At 47.6% G+C, this 21377-nt stretch overlaps 1 protein-coding gene across 3 annotated transcripts in view; it reads right to left on the bottom strand.

The window, feature by feature from the left end:
• The window catches only part of lats2 (large tumor suppressor kinase 2), a 41010-nt gene extending 32487 nt beyond the window's left edge, over nucleotides 1-8523 (bottom strand). For all 3 annotated transcript variants that reach the window (XR_014569974.1, XR_014569975.1, XM_083776995.1), the window contains exon 1: nucleotides 8019-8523. Coding sequence is in view for 1 of the 3 variants with exons in the window: in XM_083776995.1 (XP_083633121.1) it covers nucleotides 8019-8393 (375 nt within the window). In the remaining 2 variants the exon portion in view is untranslated. The remainder of the gene's footprint in view (nucleotides 1-8018) is intronic.
• Between the last annotated feature and the right edge of the window lie 12854 nt (nucleotides 8524-21377).

The following is a 21377-nucleotide window of genomic DNA, read 5'->3' as shown; positions in this document are numbered from 1 at the left end:
ATAATGATGTATGATGATAAGAGCAGAGCACCACCCCTCACTGCGCGTGTGAGTGTGAGTGTGACTTTTTTTTTTTTTTTTTTCGTCGCAATCATTTCCATGTTAAAACACATTTATTGCCTTTGGTGCAATATTCCGTCAATTAATGTACTTTATCGATATGAAACTGTCTCGCTGTTGTCATAATCGGCATTACATCCCCAGCAGAGTGAGGATGGAATGTCCAGTCATGTACACACACACACACACACACACACACACACACACACACACACACACACACACACACACACACACACACACACACACACACACACACACACACACACACACACACACACACACACACACACACACACACACACACACACACACACACACACGCCCGCCCGCCCGCCCGCCCGCCCGCCCGCCCATCTCCCTCTCCACCCTACCACATTTCCCTTTCCTTTGAGAGAAGGTGATTATGTAACGGGCCACGTCTTACTGTAACTTGCGTCTCCAGAGAAGAAGAGAGAGGGGGGACAGAACGGGGGGGGGGGGGGGGGGGGGTCCGGCCGGCAGGGCCGCCTTGGGAGGAAGGAGGAGGGGGGTGGGGGGCTTTTCAAGACCCCTAAGGGGCCGTTCTGCTGCGGCCATTACCATCCTGGAATGTGGCAATAAAAAAAGCTCTGCAAAATGACTGGTCTGTTTTCTGACCCCTGCCACAATCACACAATCACAGTATCACGCACGCACGCACGCACGCACACACGCACGCACACACCCACGCACGCACGCACGTATGCACACACGCACAGCTGTCACACAAGGCTGTCACCATTACACATTTAAATTGAAGATTAATTAACTGTCAAACTAATAATTGTGATAAACGATTTAATTGTGATTTTTGCACTGAACATTGGAATGTTACAGTTATGTATTTCTGTTTTGCCTTTTAGGCTTCGGAATCACAAATTGCACAGGGCAGATATGGCAAATAACTTACCAAGAAACAACTGACACATTTAATAAATTAATACGTTTTGGAAATAAAGACATTTCCAAAACTTTTACAAACTAGAGGAAATACTTGATCAATCATTGTGAACTACTGCAATTTCCAACTGCAATTGATCATGACCATGGGTCTGTGGCTGTGCATGTCTTTACATTGGTATATTGTGCATTTATATAGCGCTTTTATCCAAAGCGCTTTACATAGATTGTGCATTACATTCACCCATTCATACACCGGTGGTGGAGAAAACCATGCAAGGCACCAACCTGCACATCAGGTGAAAACAAAATCCCTTTCTGGCCAAAAAGTGCATTTATACGTGTGGTGGGGGGCTCGAAGTGCGTCCACTAAGGAAAGTAGGCTTTCTAATGACACAACCCGTCTTTGTATTGGTGAGTAGGTAAAACATTATTATTATTTTCACTACAGATGAGAGGCTGGTCTGCATTTATGCAAGCCCCAGAAGGCGACAGTAACATAGAGTAGCTATAAATGCGAAGGCATTAAAGCTATGGACCAGAGCTGGCCAAAGCCTATATGTGGCATGCGCCTGGACCACTTGGCCAGCGGGCGCCACCGAAGCTTGAAGCTTGCCTTAAGATAAAAATGCAATCACAAAACTGACTCGCAACGCGAACGTAATTATATATCTTGATACCCAAATGGTTCAGTATACCGACAGACATACCAGACAGACAGACAGACAGACAGACAGACAGACAGACAGACAGACAGACAGACAGACAGACAGACAGACAGACAGACAGACAGACAGACAGACAGACAGACAGACAGACGAGAGGACATTCTCTGTGGCGACGTACATGCCGGAGCGACAGAGGAACTGTTCCACCCTGCTGCCATTGAATGTGCTCTTCCTGTTTGGATTGACCAGAGCAGCGTCCAGTCCACTGCTCCACTCACAGCCAATGGAGGTCAACACTGATTGGGCCCGGCCCAGGATGAGGATATATGGCTCTCTCACGACATGCAGCCCACAATGGCCTTCTACTGTCTGCCATCCATCATTGTTAACGGGTTTTTTTTTTAGACCTGAGGCCGATTCTAAAACAAATGTCTTCTAAATCCTAACAGTTTTCTGAAAAACCAATGTTTCTATGTCAGTGGGTGCTCAAACTATTTCATGTCAAGGACCCCCAGAATGATCTGTATTTGGCCACGGACCCCCATCAGAAAATATGTAGTTAACATTGATTTTACAATATAAATTGGGGTCTCTCAGAGATAGAAATGCCATTAAATGGGGGTCCGTAGACTAATGCATGTCAAACGGTGGATCCTTGAAATTAAACGGATTGAGAATCACTGCTAGAGCCGTAAAAGTCTTCTCGGGGGTCCCTATCTGGCATTATCTCTTCAAATGGGGGTCCGCGGGGCTAATTAGTGTCAATTTCTGGGTCCTTGACATGAAAAGGTTTGGGAACCACTGGGTTAATGAACTGTGTGGAGGGGATTTTATCACTTATCTTAAAAAGAAAACTCTATCAAATCCTGTCATCCATGACCAGTTAATGATTACTTTTCTTTTGTTGTGGTGGTTATGCAAGAGGAAAATCAGTAGTATTGCGGAGAACGTCATTTGAGGTCGTTATTCATATTTTGTTGGCGTATGCGGGGAAAACGTTGGAACAAACTCGCCGACGTTTTCTCTGTTAACTAATTACCATCGTATCCCTTTTAAAGCCAACCAGAAGAGCAGCGACCTCACATCTATACGACTGCCAGCATCCAACCACAAACACACACCAACGAACATGAATCCATCTGACTACTAGCATCCAACACCCCCCCCCCCCCCCATGACAGAAGTGTAATCAATTTGAACTTTGAAGCGGTTCTCCCTCCCTGGAACGGAGTGTGTGTGTGTGTGTGTGTGTGTGTGTGTGTGTGTGTGTGTGTGTGTGTGTGTGTGTGTGTGTGTGTGTGTGTGTGAGCGACCGACTGAGTGTGCGTGCGTGCGTGCGTGCGTGCGTGCGTGCGTGTGCGTGTGTGCGTGGCTTCTCGCTCCAGCTCAGACGCGGAGGCTGAGTAGGAGAAAGGGGAAGGATTTCTGGGTAGTGTTGTGCATGGGCCTGAGACAGAGAGAGAGCGCGGCATGTTTGGCATGCCAGAGCCTGTCACAGGGCCTGTGTGTCCCCGGGCCTCGGGCCAGCCCTCCAGAACTCAACCACTGACGTACACAACAAGCCCTTTAATATCAACCAGCAGCAGCATCCAGTTAGTACCGCCCTTTTTCTTTGAATCACTCAGGATTTGAAGAATTACTGCGGCCAAAGGCGAGTTTACTATACCGTAATATATATATATATATATATATATATATATATATATATATATATATATATATTATATAATAATATATATAAGTGTTCATTTATCTCTGAGAGTCTAAATGGTAAATTAAATGGTGCATTTATATATTCACCCATTCACACCTCATTCAACCTGCACATCGGGAACAATTAGGGGTTCAGAGTCTTGCTCAAGGACACTTGGACAATAACTCTGGGGGAGCCCGGGATCGAACTAGGTGGGTGCTTGCGGTTCCCATCCGGGCCTCTCTACCGGCCGCTCTACCCTTGCTACAAATGTAAACAAACGGACCCTCCTGGTCAATTTAGTTTGTACAATCTCAGAGTTACGGATACAATAGGCTCCTGTTGTAGTTCCCTTTTCCAGAAAGTGGCATATATATAACCATTCCCTAACCTGACTCCGCCAGATTGGGCAGTATTGAGTTCACCCGTTCCATCCTCCTGCCTGCATCTGGGCTCTCTAAAGCAGAAACGATGAACAGCAGCGGGACCAAAATCTGATATCTCCATAATAATTTCGAGTTGTAGTTCCCGTTAGGTTACATTTGCGCTGTGGCACAGCTTCAATATGTCAGCAGTCTCGCGTTGATCCCGCCTCTAGCGGCCACATACGGCCGCATATCGCGGCTCCGGTCTGATTTGGATCGGAGTACATCGTCTCTACCCAAGAGAGACCAGACTCTCCCTTCTGGCAGAATTAAAATGTTGTCCAGCAGGGGGAGTGGTTTCACCAGGCTACCCAGTACCCATTCCCTGCTGGTCTCAGCAGCAGCAACTGGGAAACACACCACACTACTATGCACAACCATAGTGAAACACACCACACTACTATGCACAACCATAGTGAAACACACCACACTACTATGCACAACCATAGTGAAACACACTACTATATGCACAACCATAGTGAAACACACCACACTACTATGCACAACCATAGTAAAACACACCACACTACTATGCACAACCATAGTGAAACACACCACACTACTATGCACAACCATAGTAAAACACACCACACTACTATGCACAACCATAGTGAAACACACCACACTACTATGCACAACCATAGTGAAACACACTACTATATGCACAACCATAGTGAAACACACCACACTACTATGCACAACCATAGTAAAACACACCACACTACTATGCACAACCATAGTAAAACACACCACACTACTATGCACAACCATAGTGAAACACACCACACTACTTCTACTATATGCACAACCATAGTGAAACACACCACACTACTATGCACAACCATAGTAAAACACCACACTACTATGCACAACCATAGTGAAACACACCACACTACTTCTACTATATGCACAACCATAGTGAAACACACCACACTACTTCTACAATATGCACAACCATAGTGAAACACACCACACTACTATGCACAACCATAGTGAAACACACTACTATATGCACAACCATAGTGAAACACACTACTATATGCACAACCATAGTGAAACACACCACACTACTTCTACTATATGCACAACCATAGTGAAACACACCACACTACTTCTACTATATGCACAACCATAGTGAAACACACCACACTACTATGCACAACCATAGTGAAACACACCACACTACTATGCACAACCATAGTGAAACACACCACACTACTATGCACAACCATAGTGAAACATACTACTATATGCACAACCATAGTGAAACATACTACTATATGCACAACCATAGTGAAACATACTACTATATGCACAACCATAGTGAAACATACTACTATATGCACAACCATAGTGAAACATACTACTATATGCACAACCATAGTGAAACACACCACACTACTATGCACAACCATAGTGAAACACACCACACTACTATGCACAACCATAGTGAAACACACCACACTACTATGCACAACCATAGTGAAACACACCACACTACTATGCACAACCATAGTGAAACACACCACACTACTATGCACAACCATAGTGAACTATGCACAACCATAGTGATCCCTAGCTTGAATCTCAACCCTGAAGGGAGCGAGCATTCAGCAAAAACCGAGAACCTCATACGTTTAAATACATTTAATTTTGTATTTTATTTAATTAGCACAATTGGTCATTTCTGCTATTCCATCATTCAAAAGTATACAGAGCTTAAGCGGTTAAGAAGACAGCATGCACATTCCCAATTTAAGAGTGGCCATGTGGTCAAAATGACTGATACTCCGCAGAAGGAAAAGGTAACTCGTATGTTCCGTCAGAGTCCACTTTGAGCAAGTCAGCAAACGCCTGCCCGCCCGCCCGGCTCACTCACTGTGACTGACTCAGGATTAGATTAAGATTGTCTGTGTGAAATATCTCAAATCAACACGGGTGAAAGGCGAGGAAATGCCTCACAGCAGGTTGCGAGGCTGACGCTCCGTGTGATATTTCAACGTGTGAGCGTTTTTTGGGGGGCCCGGCGTTATGTAAACGTGGCACTGCAGTAGTACACACTTGGCAGGGAGTGGTTGTACAGTATATTGCCATTGCATGTGAGACCATAATGGCTCTCATAGGGCCTTCATTAAAACATTTAGACCTGAGGACGATTCTAAAAGAAAATGTCTTCTGAAAAACCTATGTTTCTACGTCAGCCTTTCTCAAACATTTTCATGTCAAGGACCCCCAAAATTATATGTACTTGGCCGCTGACCTCCATCTGAAAACATACATCGTTCCAGGGACCCTCCCAGAAGCAGAGATTTGAGTTGAACACGTTCGCTCTGAAAGAATATATATATTCAAAGACTTCCACTACATTTTCATGACTTTTTCAAAAATAGCAGATCTGCTATTTTTCAATAGCAAAAGTATAACATCCCGTTCCCGTCCAGAATGGGTTCAAAACATTCCTCTGTAGTTATATACCAGCCACCGATGGCCAGATAGCCTGGGTGTGCTTACACTTACACACACCTGACCCGCTCCACTCCAACCATACAATTTACAATTTACAATGTAGGCATTTAGCAGACGCTCTTAATCCAGAGCGACTTACATTTAAGCAAGAACAAAAGCATGGGAATACATCACATAAAAGCATTTATCATGAGACATGCGTAAGCTAAGAAGGTAACAGTGGAATATCTATATGATGAAACTATACATACACTATACATAATAAACTATACATATTCACTACTATGCTATACATATGTACTATGGCGTGCTATGACTATATACAATACATTTATAGTGCTGTCTACATAACATGCTATAAGTCTGTGTCAAATGCTATCTAAGCCAACAGAAATGCTATCTAAGGGGTTAGGGTAAGTGCTATGGGCCATGATGGAGTCTGAAAAGGTGGGTTTTCAGGCTACGGCGGAAGATTGGGAGTGATGCTGCAGTTCTGACTGCAATGGGAAGTGCATTCCACAGTTTTGGAGCCAGAAGGGAGAAGAGTTTGGGACGTGTGGAGCTGCATCACGGCTCCATGTGGATACACAGGCTGGGCTAATCAAACGGAAATATATCAAAACCGCTATTTAGAACAAATAACTGACTTATAAGCAACAAAGAAAATCCCCTTACACGTCAACGAATCGTCACTCACAAACAAAACAGTAATTGAATCTTTTTTAAATCGCTGAAATAGATTAGTCTGAATAACCACTACTAACTATACTATACTAAGCTTGTAGAGGTGTTTCCTGTTCGGGTTCATATTCCTTTTATTTCATTGGCTCAGCAGTAGAAACACACCTCGACAGGCATGGAATGTCCATCGTTTTAAGGACAAGGCCACTGACTGTCACAGTGGTGCGGAGTGGAGTCCACTGTGCTCTTATAGTACATCATGTTCTGAAGGACAAAAGGCCAAAATGAGGGACATTTCGTGGCCTCTGTGAAATTCCGGCCCTGGCCTCCGGTTCAAAATGGAAACCTGACAGTATAGTCATGCACAGAAACTAATTGCTTTCCCCCCACATTTTGGTTTTTGCCACTGCTATTGAATCCTACTGGCTGACCTGGTGGTGAGCCCCCATACCACTTCTCTCCGGTTTAACAACCCCCACTCTTCAACACCTCCCCCAGCCTGTAGGAGTCATTCGCACAGAGACTGACGACACTCCATCACAGACGATTCGAACCCCTAGACTCCACAGTGGTGGACACTGACAGGCATAGATCTTAAACAAAAAACAGATGCCTCATTGGCCGCTGCACTTCATTGGAGCGATGTGGAAGGCACGCTGTGTCGCTCATGACGTCACTGGCTGCCAGTCAAGTGACTAGTACTGGCCAATCACAGCGCGACTTTTCCGGGGCCTTATCAAGTCAATCCAAGGGAGCTTTATTTATTGGCATGAGAAAACAACCGTTTACAACCGCCTCTGATTGGCCTACCGAACGCCCCCTTCCTTTATGTACCCGGAGGCTTGGCAAGCTTCCGCTCATGCTTCGCAAGGAATCTCGGGGAAGCTTGCCTCCATGTTGCCTTCAAGAGAGACACGCGCCCCAGAGCCGGAAGATGGAAGATGAAAGAACATACAATCTGGAGTGCACTTTCACATAGTGTCACATCACACACAAACACGTGCGTACAGCCGTACACACACAAAAATAAACGCACCTACACACACCTACACACACACATTACCCGCCCACCCCCCACCACACACACCCTTCTCATTTTCTCACCTGGTCACACCCGGCGTTGACCAGCTCCTGTAGCATCTGCCGGTTGACCTCCCCGACCCCGGCCGGGTGGCCCGACGACCCCGAGGAGGACGAGGGGCCCGACTCGTTGGCGAACGGCATGAGGGACTTGCGGATCTCCCGCAGGGCGTTCTGGTAGTTGTTGAACTTCTGGGGCGGCCGGAGCTGCTGCTGCCGGCTGGCCTCCTCCTTGCTGGCCTTGCGGTCGGCCGCGCGTACTCCGGCCTCGCCGCCGCGAGAGCCGTGCAGGGCCTGGCTCACCAGCTTGGCCGGCTGCTTCAGCCCTTCCTTGATCTCCTGGAGCCGCTGGCGCGTGTTGCCCACGTACGGGGCGGCCGGGAACGTCTTGGGCCTCATGATGATGACGACGGCGCCGCCTCCTCCTCCTCCTCCTCCTCTGGCCCAGACGAGGCCGCCGTCGGGTGTGTGTGCTTGCGAGTGTGTCTACACACACCAAGTGGACACGCCCTTCTTCCTTCCCACTCTACGGCGCTCCCTCCCTCCCTCCCTCCCTCCCTCCCTGCAGAGCTGTGTGACACGGATAGATTTTGGGAGTCCTCCTCCGAGCCTCCCCGAGGCCCCCTCGCGGCAGCGTGCCGGTCGTGTCTCCCTGCTTCGGAAGGCTTCGTTTGTCTCTCTTCTCTCTCTCTCTCTCTGCGACTCCCTGATGATAGATAGGAGCACTACAGGTGTCCCATGGTGTGCTTTTCAGGGCTCACATTCCCCCTCGTGCGGGGGGTTACGGGGGCCCCGTGGCCCCAAACCATGATGGCGCTTCCTGCCCGCTCCTGTTGGAAGATAGAGATATCAGGTTAAAGCTGCAGGTTTGCCGTGTGGTGAATGGTGATTGTGGTTATATATATATATATATATATATATATATATATATACATACACACAGGCGTTCAATAGCTTGGTTTTATCGTTAGGCTTGCAATCTGGGAACAAAAAAAAAAAGGAAAACAAATTAGCACCCTGCTTCAGGGCTCGAGACTGCTCTTGAGGGATTAGGAGGATTGTGCTTCATTTGACCACTTCCAACCTGGCATCCCTAGTATTTTTGGCCTGTCATCATTAGTAAAAGATGTGTCACAAATGATCATTAATAGCAAAAATGTACCAATCTGTAGCTGAGAGCTTGTAGATATTTTCACAATCCACTATTATTATTTTCACTATTCATTAAAGTGGTTAAACACTTTGAGCGCATAACCCGCCATATACACAACATTTATTGTCTCCACCAGGCCGAAGGCATGGGGGGAGAGTATGTTTTGCACTCCGTCCGTCCGTGTGTCCGTCCGTCCGTCCGTCCGTCCGTGTGTGTGTGTGTGTGTCCGTCCGTGAGCAGCTAATCTCGGCCACCGTTAACCCGGTCGATGCAAAATTTTGCACACACACTCCCTGGATGCCAACGATGAACCTCTGCCCCAAACTTTCCAGAACGGCCTGTTATAGCGCCACCAGGAGGCCGCTTTGTGCAAAACAAGTTTTTGCACAGTACACCTACAGATTTTGTCCAAACATCACGCAAATTGGTACACAGTCTCTCTAGAGCCATTCAACGAAACCGGTCTTTCAGATTTCTCAGACTCCATCCTGATTGGTTAAGATTGGCTTCGAAAGTTCACAGGAGTGCTCAGTTTCAAACAAAATGCTGCAAATCATGAACACATCGCGTGATTTCCGTGAAATTGTGCACCCATATTCCCACTAGGCCGAGGACGAAATGCCACATGAACAATTCCAACTCAGCCTCAAGGTGGCGCTATAACTGGCCGAAAAGTGTTTTTATTTACTTTTGTTGCCCTTTTATCCAACCACCAGATGAAGGCAAGCTGCAATGTCCTACATTCCTATCCTGGTGGAGACCTGTGCCCAGAAGGGCACTTTTTCTAGTTCCATTGTCTTTCCACGCGTAATACGCTAAACCCGCTATTTGTTTTGTGTTTAATTCACCATTGTTAGATGGTTATTATGAAAACCCAGGTTTGTCACGGACATTGTGACATTGTAACCGGAAATCAACCAACCGCCGGCTTGCAAGGGCTTCTTTGTCTGTGATTTTCATGGATCAAAGGCGCAAATATCTTGTCAATTATACTATGTTTAACGCATAGAATGTTAAGGAGGCACTCAGCCCTCCACCTCACCCAAGACAATAATATTGACATTTAATTGTATAGCCGAGACCCAGAATTGATTCAGAACAGCAGAACAAGAGAACAGGAGACAGGACAGGCTCGTAGCCGCGCTATGAGCTTATATATCTGCTATTTGTCCAAATATAAAATCATGGTTACAATGTGGTTAAACCATTTTGGGCGGCAACCCCTTTTGGTGTTAGCGTTATGTTATGCTTTAGCTATTGAAAAATAGCAGATCTACAAGCTCATAGCTTGCAAGAATCGAACAACGACTGACATAGAAACAGAGCTTTTTCTGAAAACTGACATTTATAGAATCGTTCCCAGGTCAAAATGGGTTAAACGCTAAAGTGACACAGATGCGTTCTATCATGTCTTAAGGGGTTGCGGATGAGGGACGTGTCAACCTGCTGGTTCAAGCTGCGGTCAACGTGCACGGTTCAGCTGATGGCTGCAGGACAGAACAGGGCCTTCCTGAGTCCAGATAAGGTATCCATTAATCATCAGCCCCTCTCAAGGTCAAACGCAAGGCTCCATCTATGGTTCTGTTCCTCCACATTGTTCTCTTGTCCATGAGACCGTGCCTGGGCCATTTCACTGCTATGTGTCCATATTCAATTTGGGGAGGTTAATAGTTCATCGTTAGTCGATTCATCGCCGTTAAGAAATGAGTCAATTAAACTTAACAGTTAATAACTAATCGTAATTACCTAATCAAAACTTATGGGGTTCTATCATTGGGTGGTTTTCTGTGAATGTAATGCTGTCTGCAGCGCGCGTGTGGCCGAGGAACGCACATACAAAGATTCCATAATTTGCCATTGCCTGGCCCTGTATCGTCAATGGTCAAATAAATATTTGATTAAGGAATATAAGAGAGAACAAAAACAAATTGCACTTTCTGCCATTCATGACACAATCATACAATGAGCACAAATTCGATCCGACAGAATTTAGAATAGATAATAACAGGTAATAATAATGATAATAATAATAAAAGGCCGCTGTCACGGTGAATGTCATCTTATTTGAAGATCTATACACCCACAGTGGTCAACAAAGTTGAGTACTATTTATGAATGTACGTACGGCCGATAAATCGGTGCATCGCTACAAACCTATAACACACAAGGTATCTTTCTGGTGCATACAATAATGTGGGACAAATAGCATAAAAAAGGAAGAATGCATGACCTTGTCCTAATCATGGAATGGGTAGGTGGTAGTGGGTATAGGTGGGTGTTTAGGGGGGTCAATGGGTAGGTGGTAGTGGGTAGGTGGGTGTTTGGGGGGGTCAATGGGTAGGTGGTAGTGGGTATAGGTGGGTGTTTAGGGGGGTCAATGGGTAGGTGGTAGTGGGTATAGGTGGGTGTTTAGGGGGGTCAATGGGTAGGTGGTAGTGGGTAGGTGGGTGTTTGGGGGGGTCAATGGGTAGGTGGTAGTGGGTAGGTGGGTGTTTGGGGGGGTCTAATCATGGAATGGGTAGGTGGTAGTGGGTAGGTGGGTGTTTGGGGGGGTCAATGGGTAGGTGGTAGTGGGTAGGTGGGTGTTTGGGGGGGTCAATGGGTAGGTGGTAGTGGGTATAGGTGGGTGTTTGGGGGGGTCAATGGGTAGGTGGTAGTGGGTAGGTGGGTGTTTGGGGGGGTCAATGGGTAGGTGGTAGTGGGTAGGTGGGTGTTTGGGGGGGTCAATGGGTAGGTGGTAGTGGGTAGGTGGGTGTTTGGGGGGGTCAATGGGTAGGTGGTAGTGGGTAGGTGGGTGTTTGGGGGGGTCAATGGGTAGGTGGTAGTGGGTATAGGTGGGTGTTGGGGGGGGGGTCAAACAAGCTAATGCTCTCTACCTACGTCAGCCGGTCAGTGTGAAACCAGACATGTCAAACGCTGCCTGATCATTTTATCTGGAGGAACATACTCTGCATTCCGCCTTGGCAATGGCAACGCTATAGCTACGCTACAGTACAGCACCACTCAGTCTCCAGGCAGGGCAGGACAGGGCAGGGCTAACCTGGTTCTGTGATTTGTTTTGTCGCTAGTCAGTCTGTAAAGTAAAGGGTCCTATCTCCAAAGGTAGGCGGAGCCGCGGGACATGTAAGCAGTAGAAATCGACCCCCATGGCTTCTGACTGTGGTGCAGGTTGGGGGAAAGAAACACCAGTTTGACTACTGCTGTTGCCCTGCAACGCACGTATACAATTTACATGTATGCATTTAGCAGATCATTCAGCGTATCATTCACTAAACTCCTTCACTAAACTCACCCCACACAGCCGTCAGCTGTGTGGTACCACTGAATCCGACATAGTGGATTGGAGTTGTTTCCAACAGTGATGGAGAAAAGCATTGAAAAGCGATGACGTATCAGCAACAACGTGGCTATACGTGTAACGAGTCAAACAGGACCCTTTCTAGGCAGGGCTGCCTGCAACAACACAGCTACATGTCCCCATCCGTCCTCACATGGAGACATGTCCCCCATCCATCCTCTCTGTCCTCAAGTGGAGACATGTCCCCCATCCATCCCCTCTGTCCTCACGTGGAGACATGTCCCCCATCCATCCCCTCTGTCCTCACATGGAGACATGTCCCCCATCCATCCTCTCTGTCCTCACGTGGAGACATGTCCCCCATCCATCCTCTCTGTCCTCAAGTGGAGACATGTCCCCCATCCATCTTCTCTGTCCTCAAGTGGAGACATGTCCCCCATCCATCCTCTCTGTCCTCAAGTGGAGACATGTCCCCCATCCATCCTCTCTGTCCTCACATGGAGACATGTCCCCCATCCATCCTCTCTGTCCTCACATGGAGACATGTCCCCCATCCATCCTCTCTGTCCTCACATGGAGACATGTCCCCCATCCATCCTCTCTGTCCTCAAGTGGAGACATGTCCCCCATCCATCCTCTCTGTCCTCACATGGAGACATGTCCCCCATCCATCCTCTCTGTCCTCACATGGAGACATGTCCCCCATCCATCCTCTCTGTCCTCACATGGAGACATGTCCCCCATCCATCCTCACATGGAGACATGTCCCCCATCCATCCTCTCTGTCCTCAAGTGGAGACATGTCCACCATCCATCCTCTCTGTCCTCACGTGGAGACATGTCCCCCATCCATCCTCTCTGTCCTCAAGTGGAGACATGTCCCCCATCCATCCCCTCTGTCCTCACATGGAGACATGTCCCCCATCCATCCTCTCTGTCCTCATGTGGAGACATGTCCCCCATCCATCCTCTCTGTCCTCATGTGGAGACATGTCCCCCATCCATCCCCTCTGTCCTCAAGTGGAGACATGTCCCCCATCCATCCTCTCTGTCCTCACATGGAGACATGTCCCCCATCCATCCTCTCTGTCCTCAAGTGGAGACATGTCCCCCATCCATCCTCTCTGTCCTCAAGTGGAGACATGTCCCCCATCCATCCTCTCTGTCCTCACATGGAGACATGTCCCCCATCCATCCCCTCTGTCCTCACATGGAGACATGTCCCCCATCCATCCTCTCTGTCCTCACGTGGAGACATGTCCCCCATCCATCCTCTCTGTCCTCACGTGGAGACATGTCCCCCATCCATCCTCTCTGTCCTCACGTGGAGACATGTCCCCCATCCATCCTCTCTGTCCTCAAGTGGAGACATGTCCCCCATCCATCCTCTCTGTCCTCAAGTGGAGACATGTCCCCCATCCATCCTCTCTGTCCTCAAGTGGAGACATGTCCCCCATCCATCCTCTCTGTCCTCAAGTGGAGACATGTCCCCCATCCATCCTCTCTGTCCTCACATGGAGACATGTCCCCCATCCATCCTCTCTGTCCTCACATGGAGACATGTCCCCCATCCATCCTCTCTGTCCTCACGTGGAGACATGTCCCCCATCCATCCTCTCTGTCCTCACATGGAGACATGTCCCCCATCCATCCTCTCTGTCCTCACATGGAGACATGTCCCCATCCATCCTCTCTGTCCTCACATGGAGACATGTCCCCCATCCATCCTCTCTGTCCTCACGTGGAGACATGTCCCCCATCCATCCTCTCTGTCCTCACATGGAGACATGTCCCCCATCCATCCTCTCTGTCCTCACGTGGAGACATGTCCCCCATCCATCCTCTCTGTCCTCACATGGAGACATGTCCCCCATCCATCCTCTCTGTCCTCAAGTGGAGACATGTCCCCCATCCATCCTCTCTGTCCTCACATGGAGACATGTCCCCCATCCATCCTCTCTGTCCTCAAGTGGAGACATGTCCCCCATCCATCCTCTCTGTCCTAAAGTGGAGACATGTCCCCCATCCATCCTCTATGTCCTCACATGGAGACATGTCCCCCATCCATCCTCTCTGTCCTCAAGTGGAGACATGTCCCCATCCATCCTCTCTGTCCTCACATGGAGACATGTCCCCCATCCATCCTCTCTGTCCTCAAGTGGAGACATGTCCCCCATCCATCCTCTCTGTCCTCAAGTGGAGACATGTCCCCCATCCATCCTCTCTGTCCTCACATGGAGACATGTCCCCCATCCATCCTCTCTGTCCTCACATGGAGACATGTCCCCCATCCATCCTCTCTGTCCTCACGTGGAGACATGTCCCCCATCCATCCTCTCTGTCCTCACATGGAGACATGTCCCCCATCCATCCTCTCTGTCCTCACATGGAGACATGTCCCCCATCCATCCTCTCTGTCCTCACATGGAGACATGTCCCCCATCCATCCTCTCTGTCCTCACATGGAGACATGTCCCCCATCCATCCTCTCTGTCCTCACGTGGAGACATGTCCCCCATCCATCCTCTCTGTCCTCACATGGAGACATGTCCCCCATCCATCCTCTCTGTCCTCACATGGAGACATGTCCCCATCCGTCCTCTCTGTCCTCACATGGAGACATGTCCCCCATCCATCCTCTCTGTCCTCACATGGAGACATGTCCCCCATCCATCCTCTCTGTCCTCAAGTGGAGACATGTCCCCCATCCATCCTCTCTGTCCTCACATGGAGACATGTCCCCCATCCATCCTCTCTGTCCTCAAGTGGAGACATGTCCCCCATCCATCCTCTCTGTCCTCAAGTGGAGACATGTCCCCCATCCATCCTCTCTGTCCTCAAGTGGAGACATGTCCCCCATCCATCCTCTCTGTCCTCAAGTGGAGACATGTCCCCCATCCATCCTCTCTGTCCTCACGTGGAGACATGTCCCCCATCCATCCTCTCTGTCCTCACATGGAGACATGTCCCCCATCCATCCTCTCTGTCCTCAAGTGGAGACATGTCCCCCATCCATCCTCTCTGTCCTCAAGTGGAGACATGTCCCCCATCCATCCTCTCTGTCCTCACGTGGAGACATGTCCCCATCCATCCTCTCTGTCCTCAAGTGGAGACATGTCCCCCATCCATCCTCTCTGTCCTCACATGGAGACATGTCCCCCATCCATCCTCTCTGTCCTCACATGGAGACATGTCCCCATCCATCCTCTCTGTCCTCACATGGAGACATGTCCCCATCCATCCTCTCTGTCCTCAAGTGGAGACATGTCCCCCATCCATCCTCTCTGTCCTCAAGTGGAGACATGTCCCCCATCCATCCTCTCTGTCCTCACGTGGAGACATGTCCCCCATCCATCCTCTCTGTCCTCACATGGAGACATGTCCCCATCCATCCTCTCTGTCCTCAAGTGGAGACATGTCCCCCATCCATCCTCTCTGTCCTCAAGTGGAGACATGTCCCCCATCCATCCTCTCTGTCCTCACATGGAGACATGTCCCCCATCCATCCTCTCTGTCCTCACATGGAGACATGTCCCCCATCCATCCTCTCTGTCCTCACGTGGAGACATGTCCCCCATCCATCCTCTCTGTCCTCAAGTGGAGACATGTCCCCCATCCATCCTCTCTGTCCTCAAGTGGAGACATGTCCCCCATCCATCCTCTCTGTCCTCACATGGAGACATGTCCCCCATCCATCCTCTCTGTCCTCACATGGAGACATGTCCCCCATCCATCCTCTCTGTCCTCACATGGAGACATGTCCCCCATCCAATCCTCTCTGTCCTCACATGGAGACATGTCCCCCATCCATCCTCTCTGTCCTCAAGTGGAGACATGTCGCCATCCGTCCTCACATGGAGACATGTCCCCCATCCATCCTCTCTGTCCTCAAGTGGAGACATGTCCCCATCCATCCTCTCTGTCCTCAAGTGGAGACATGTCCCCCATCCATCCTCTCTGTCCTCAAGTGGAGACATGTCCCCCATCCATCCTCTCTGTCCTCAAGTGGAGACATGTCCCCCATCCATCCTCTCTGTCCTCACGTGGAGACATGTCCCCCATCCATCCTCTCTGTCCTCACATGGAGACATGTCCCCATCCATCCTCTCTGTCCTCAAGTGGAGACATGTCCCCCATCCATCCTCTCTGTCCTCAAGTGGAGACATGTCCCCCATCCATCCTCTCTGTCCTCACATGGAGACATGTCCCCCATCCATCCTCTCTGTCCTCACATGGAGACATGTCCCCCATCCATCCTCTCTGTCCTCACGTGGAGACATGTCCCCCATCCATCCTCTCTGTCCTCAAGTGGAGACATGTCCCCCATCCATCCTCTCTGTCCTCAAGTGGAGACATGTCCCCCATCCATCCTCTCTGTCCTCACATGGAGACATGTCCCCCATCCATCCTCTCTGTCCTCACATGGAGACATGTCCCCCATCCAATCCTCTCTGTCCTCACATGGAGACATGTCCCCCATCCATCCTCTCTGTTCTCACATGGAGACATGTCCCCCATCCATCCTCTCTGTCCTCAAGTGGAGACATGTCGCCATCCGTCCTCACATGGAGACATGTCCCCCATCCATCCTCTCTGTCCTCAAGTGGAGACATGTCCCCCATCCATCCTCTCTGTCCTCACGTGGAGACATGTCCCCCATCCATCCTCTCTGTGCTGACGTGGAGGCCTGCGCTCGCTCACACGCACCAGTGTCGATTTCGTAGACTAAAAACTATGACAAACGATTTCCGTCGACTAGCTTTTACCGCTCACTAAAACGAAATAAAACACAGTGCAACAGTGGTATATCTGGCTAGGAGGAGTTTGTTTTTACCTCATTTTTTGCTAAATATATCGTTGCAGCGTCGACATCGCAATGCACACATGATGTGCAATATTGCACGTTGTGTAGTACATACATGTGCACACTAAGGCAAATTGGGCCGAAGTGTCAGTCCTTCACGTTGAAATAAAACACTTTTTTAATGAGAAGACATATAGAAAAGTGAGAGACAGCAAGAGACAGACAGACAGACAGACAGACAGACAGACAGACAGACAGACAGACAGACAGACAGACAGACAGACAGACAGAAAGACAGACAAGACAGAAATGAGTGACCCTGGGACGACATTAGGATTATTACAGGCATATAATTTTCTTTGTACTTTTTGCAGCATATTAAAGCATGACTGAGGCATGTGCCTCTTTAACCTGCTGGGCTAAAACAGAACACTGCCCCCGCCAGGAACACAGAGAGGCTTTATGTCAACAGCTCTGAGTGGGTAATCAATGAATGCCCCACTTTTGGAGTATTGGTATCTGTGCAACAAACTTACTGCAGGAACAAATGCAGTAGGCTAAAGTATGCATGATGAATTCCAGAAGCCAGGCCGCTACAGTCCAGAGCTGAACAATGCATCTTTGATGTGAAACAGAGTATAGTATAACATTACTCAACGTTTCCCCCAGTAGGATACTTGGTGGAAAAGTGAAGGGAAATAACATTTCATTCCCTCCACAATATCCTCCAAACGTTTAACCATGTAAAGCCCTATTCTACAATGCTATAAGGTTCACAATGCTGCACATTACAACACTTTGTGAGCTTGTAGATCAGTGGTTTTCACCACGTTATATTCACCAATATTATGTATTGGTGAATAACTATTTTAACATAAATCATAACTAAATTAGTAAATTGCTAGTCATAGCAATTAACTAAATACTTCGGATTCACAGGTACATTTTTACTTAAATAAATTACTTAAAGTAAAGGATGTTTTGCTATTGATAAACAATTGAGGTACCGCCAACATAATGTGTGTGTGTGTGTGTGTGTGTGTGTGTGTGTGTGTGTGTGTGTGTGTGTGTGTGTGTGTGTGTGTGTGTGTGTGTGTGTGTGTGTGTGTGTGTGTGTGCGCGTGCGTGTGTGCAACTGCATGGCCCAGGTTGAGATCTTGTAAGCTTCAAATACCTGCCTCCGTCAATCAGACAAGGGAAGTTTCCACGTTGGCGGATGGACAAATGCTTGGTCTGCAATGTGAATCCCAGGCAGCAGCATTCTGCTTTGCTACCAGGGTGGGACATATTAACCATAACCACTAGATATGCCAAACAAATGCCAGTCCATTTGGGCTGTGGCTGTTAAGTGTGTCTACGATACCTGCTGCCATTTTGGCAACAAACCAACCATTGTTTGATAGTCATGTGCTAACTGGAATTCTAAATCGTCTTGAAAAATATTGGGAGTGGCCAATGGATTTTAAAAAACAATATATATATGTATGTATGTATGTATATTAGCCAGGGGTGTGACGGTTAGTCAAACTAATCGATTTATTTTCAAAAATAAGCTCACAACACCACTTGTAAATTGGCTAGTGTTGTAACTATATAATAATCTGTCTAAGTGATTTAGTCTATCATTTAAAAAATATATATACAAAGCTTTTCGTGTTGATTCGTCTATATATTATTACAAAAATCAAATTCGTCAAAAAGGTAATCGACAGAATAATCGCAAAGAAAATCATTATAAAGTATAGCCTGTGGTCAACTAGGGACAGTATACAAAATAAATCATGCTTTGTTGCGTTCACACACACTCATTCGCTCACACACAGACACAGACAGACACAGACACACACACACTCATTCGCTCACACACAGACACAGATACACTCACACACAGACACAGACACAGACACACACACACAATTAGTACAAGGTAACTAGAGGAGTGCATAATTGGGCCACCAAGGTGATGAGCCAGGTGGAACTCATGGGGGGGAACTGATGTTTTCTGCACCCTCTGATGAGACAGGGTGACATGCCTCATTACAACAGTTTCACATCTACAGCTGGGCAAACGATACAGCCTCATACAGCGTCATTGTTTTTTGGTTCGTTTTTACTTTTTGCCTGTATCTTGAGCTTGTGTGGCACTGCCTGCCATGACAACTGAATTTCCCCTGCGGGCCGGGCCGGGCCGGGGTCAATAAAGGTCTATCTATCTGTGCTGAATGCCCAATGGGTGCAGCCAGGCAGGCGGCCACTTTAGGACATCAACGTTGAACTAACTGGGACGTCGTCAAGAAGCCAAACATGTCTCAGATACTGCCGTCTATTAAATAAGAGGAACCCTGTTATGATGAACAACACCATGGTAGCAGACTGACTCCGTCGTCCCAGCCCCTCTGGGACCTTTCTCAACCAGGACACACACACAGCCATCACTGTTTGTTGCAGACAAGACTTTTTCAGAGACAAACAAGATACAAAGATTTTTTTGTGCACGTGTGTGTGTGTGTGTGTATGTGTGTGTGTGTGTGTGTGTGTGTGTGTGTGTGTGTGTGTGTGTGTGTGTGCGCGTGCGTGCGTGTGTCTGTGTGTGTGCATGTGTGTGTGTGTGTGTGTGTGTGTGTGTGTTTGCAACTTTGCATCCACAAAAAGACTGTTGCCCAATCCATGAGATGTGTTGCTGGGGCTTCCATCCATTCCTGCGATGCTTGGAGCACTGCGTCTGACCAGAGAGCATTCCATTCCACAAGTAAGTACAAGTTAAACCATACCAGCCATTGCATCATGGGGCAGCCGACGACTAAAATACACGGAATAAATTGCATATACATACGGTATGTAGTCTAAATGGGGGAGGAATCCACACACACCACACCGCAGGCGCACACACACATATCTCTTACACAATTACGAAACATTTCCTAGCAAAGAGAGGCTAGGAAATGTTTCGTAATTGTGCTTTCTGTGTGGCACGCTCCCTCACACACCTGCACTGATATCTATACTTATTGATCTACTTTTGAATGAATGTCTATTCGGCGGAAGATCGCCTAGACCACATAAACGTGCTGGAGCTACGTGCGGTGCACCTGGCCCTACAACACTTCCTGCCATATTTGAGAGGCAGGCACATCCTCATACGGTCAGACAACACCTCAACCGTATTTCACATATTTCCATCCCTCGATAACAGAAGCGTAACTTCAACCCTTGCGTTTAATTCATACATACAGTCACAGTGTAGAGATGAGCTCTGTTTGGTGTGTGACATACTACTACTGTGCATAGGCTAAATTTGGCTTTACCCTCTACTTAAATTATCCCGATTCCAGTGTATAATTAGGAAACTTGTGTTAATCATTTCATTCTTTTTTTTTAAACTAATGGATTATAAAAAATAGCAAAAAATAGCTGATCAATAAGCTCACAGTGTGTATGTAGATCAGCTATTAGCCACAATTTGTGCAACACTGCTGCACAATTAGAGTATAAATAGGTCTTAAGCTATTGATTAGTCTAATAATAAAAGAAATCAATCTAAAAAGTAGTCAACAGAACAAGGCTAAGAATCTAACCGATAGCTGCAACCCTACATTCTACAAAGCAACTTAATTGTGAGAATATCCCAATTAGTCCAGGTACAGTACATATACTGTACAGACTTAGGTCAGGATACATAGGAAACATGGGTCAGGATTTAGAAGGCGTTTTTAGAATCGGCCTCAGGTCTAAATGGGAGGGAGGAGACTTACCTCCTCCAAATTATTACCGTTACCTTAAGAACAGTACCACAGCAGACGGTAGATTACAACAAGGTAGGCCTTGGCTATAATTGTGACTTCAAATCAGTATCACAATTATTTAAAACGTTTCATTATGATTCATGTTTTTTATAGCCGAAATAGCCAATCTACAAGCTCAATGCTTGTAGATTGTAATTCCCCCCAGCCACAACAAGCTACAACAAAGCAGCCACAGCTAAAGTCTGCCAGCACTTAGAGAGGTAACCTAACCTGTATGACTATGCTCGCTTGACCAAATTGATGCTCTCTGATCACACAACCTCATCTCTGTACTAGGTTCACTTCCCATCTGAGACCTTAGCTGAATTCCAATAGCCCAAATCCT

Source organism: Protomyctophum parallelum, assembly GCF_964188405.1.
Source record: "Protomyctophum parallelum genome assembly, chromosome: 11".
NCBI classification, from domain to species: domain Eukaryota; kingdom Metazoa; phylum Chordata; class Actinopteri; order Myctophiformes; family Myctophidae; genus Protomyctophum; species Protomyctophum parallelum.
The sequence above is the reverse complement of the archived record's forward strand: the minus strand, read 5'-3'. Positions and strand labels throughout refer to the sequence as shown.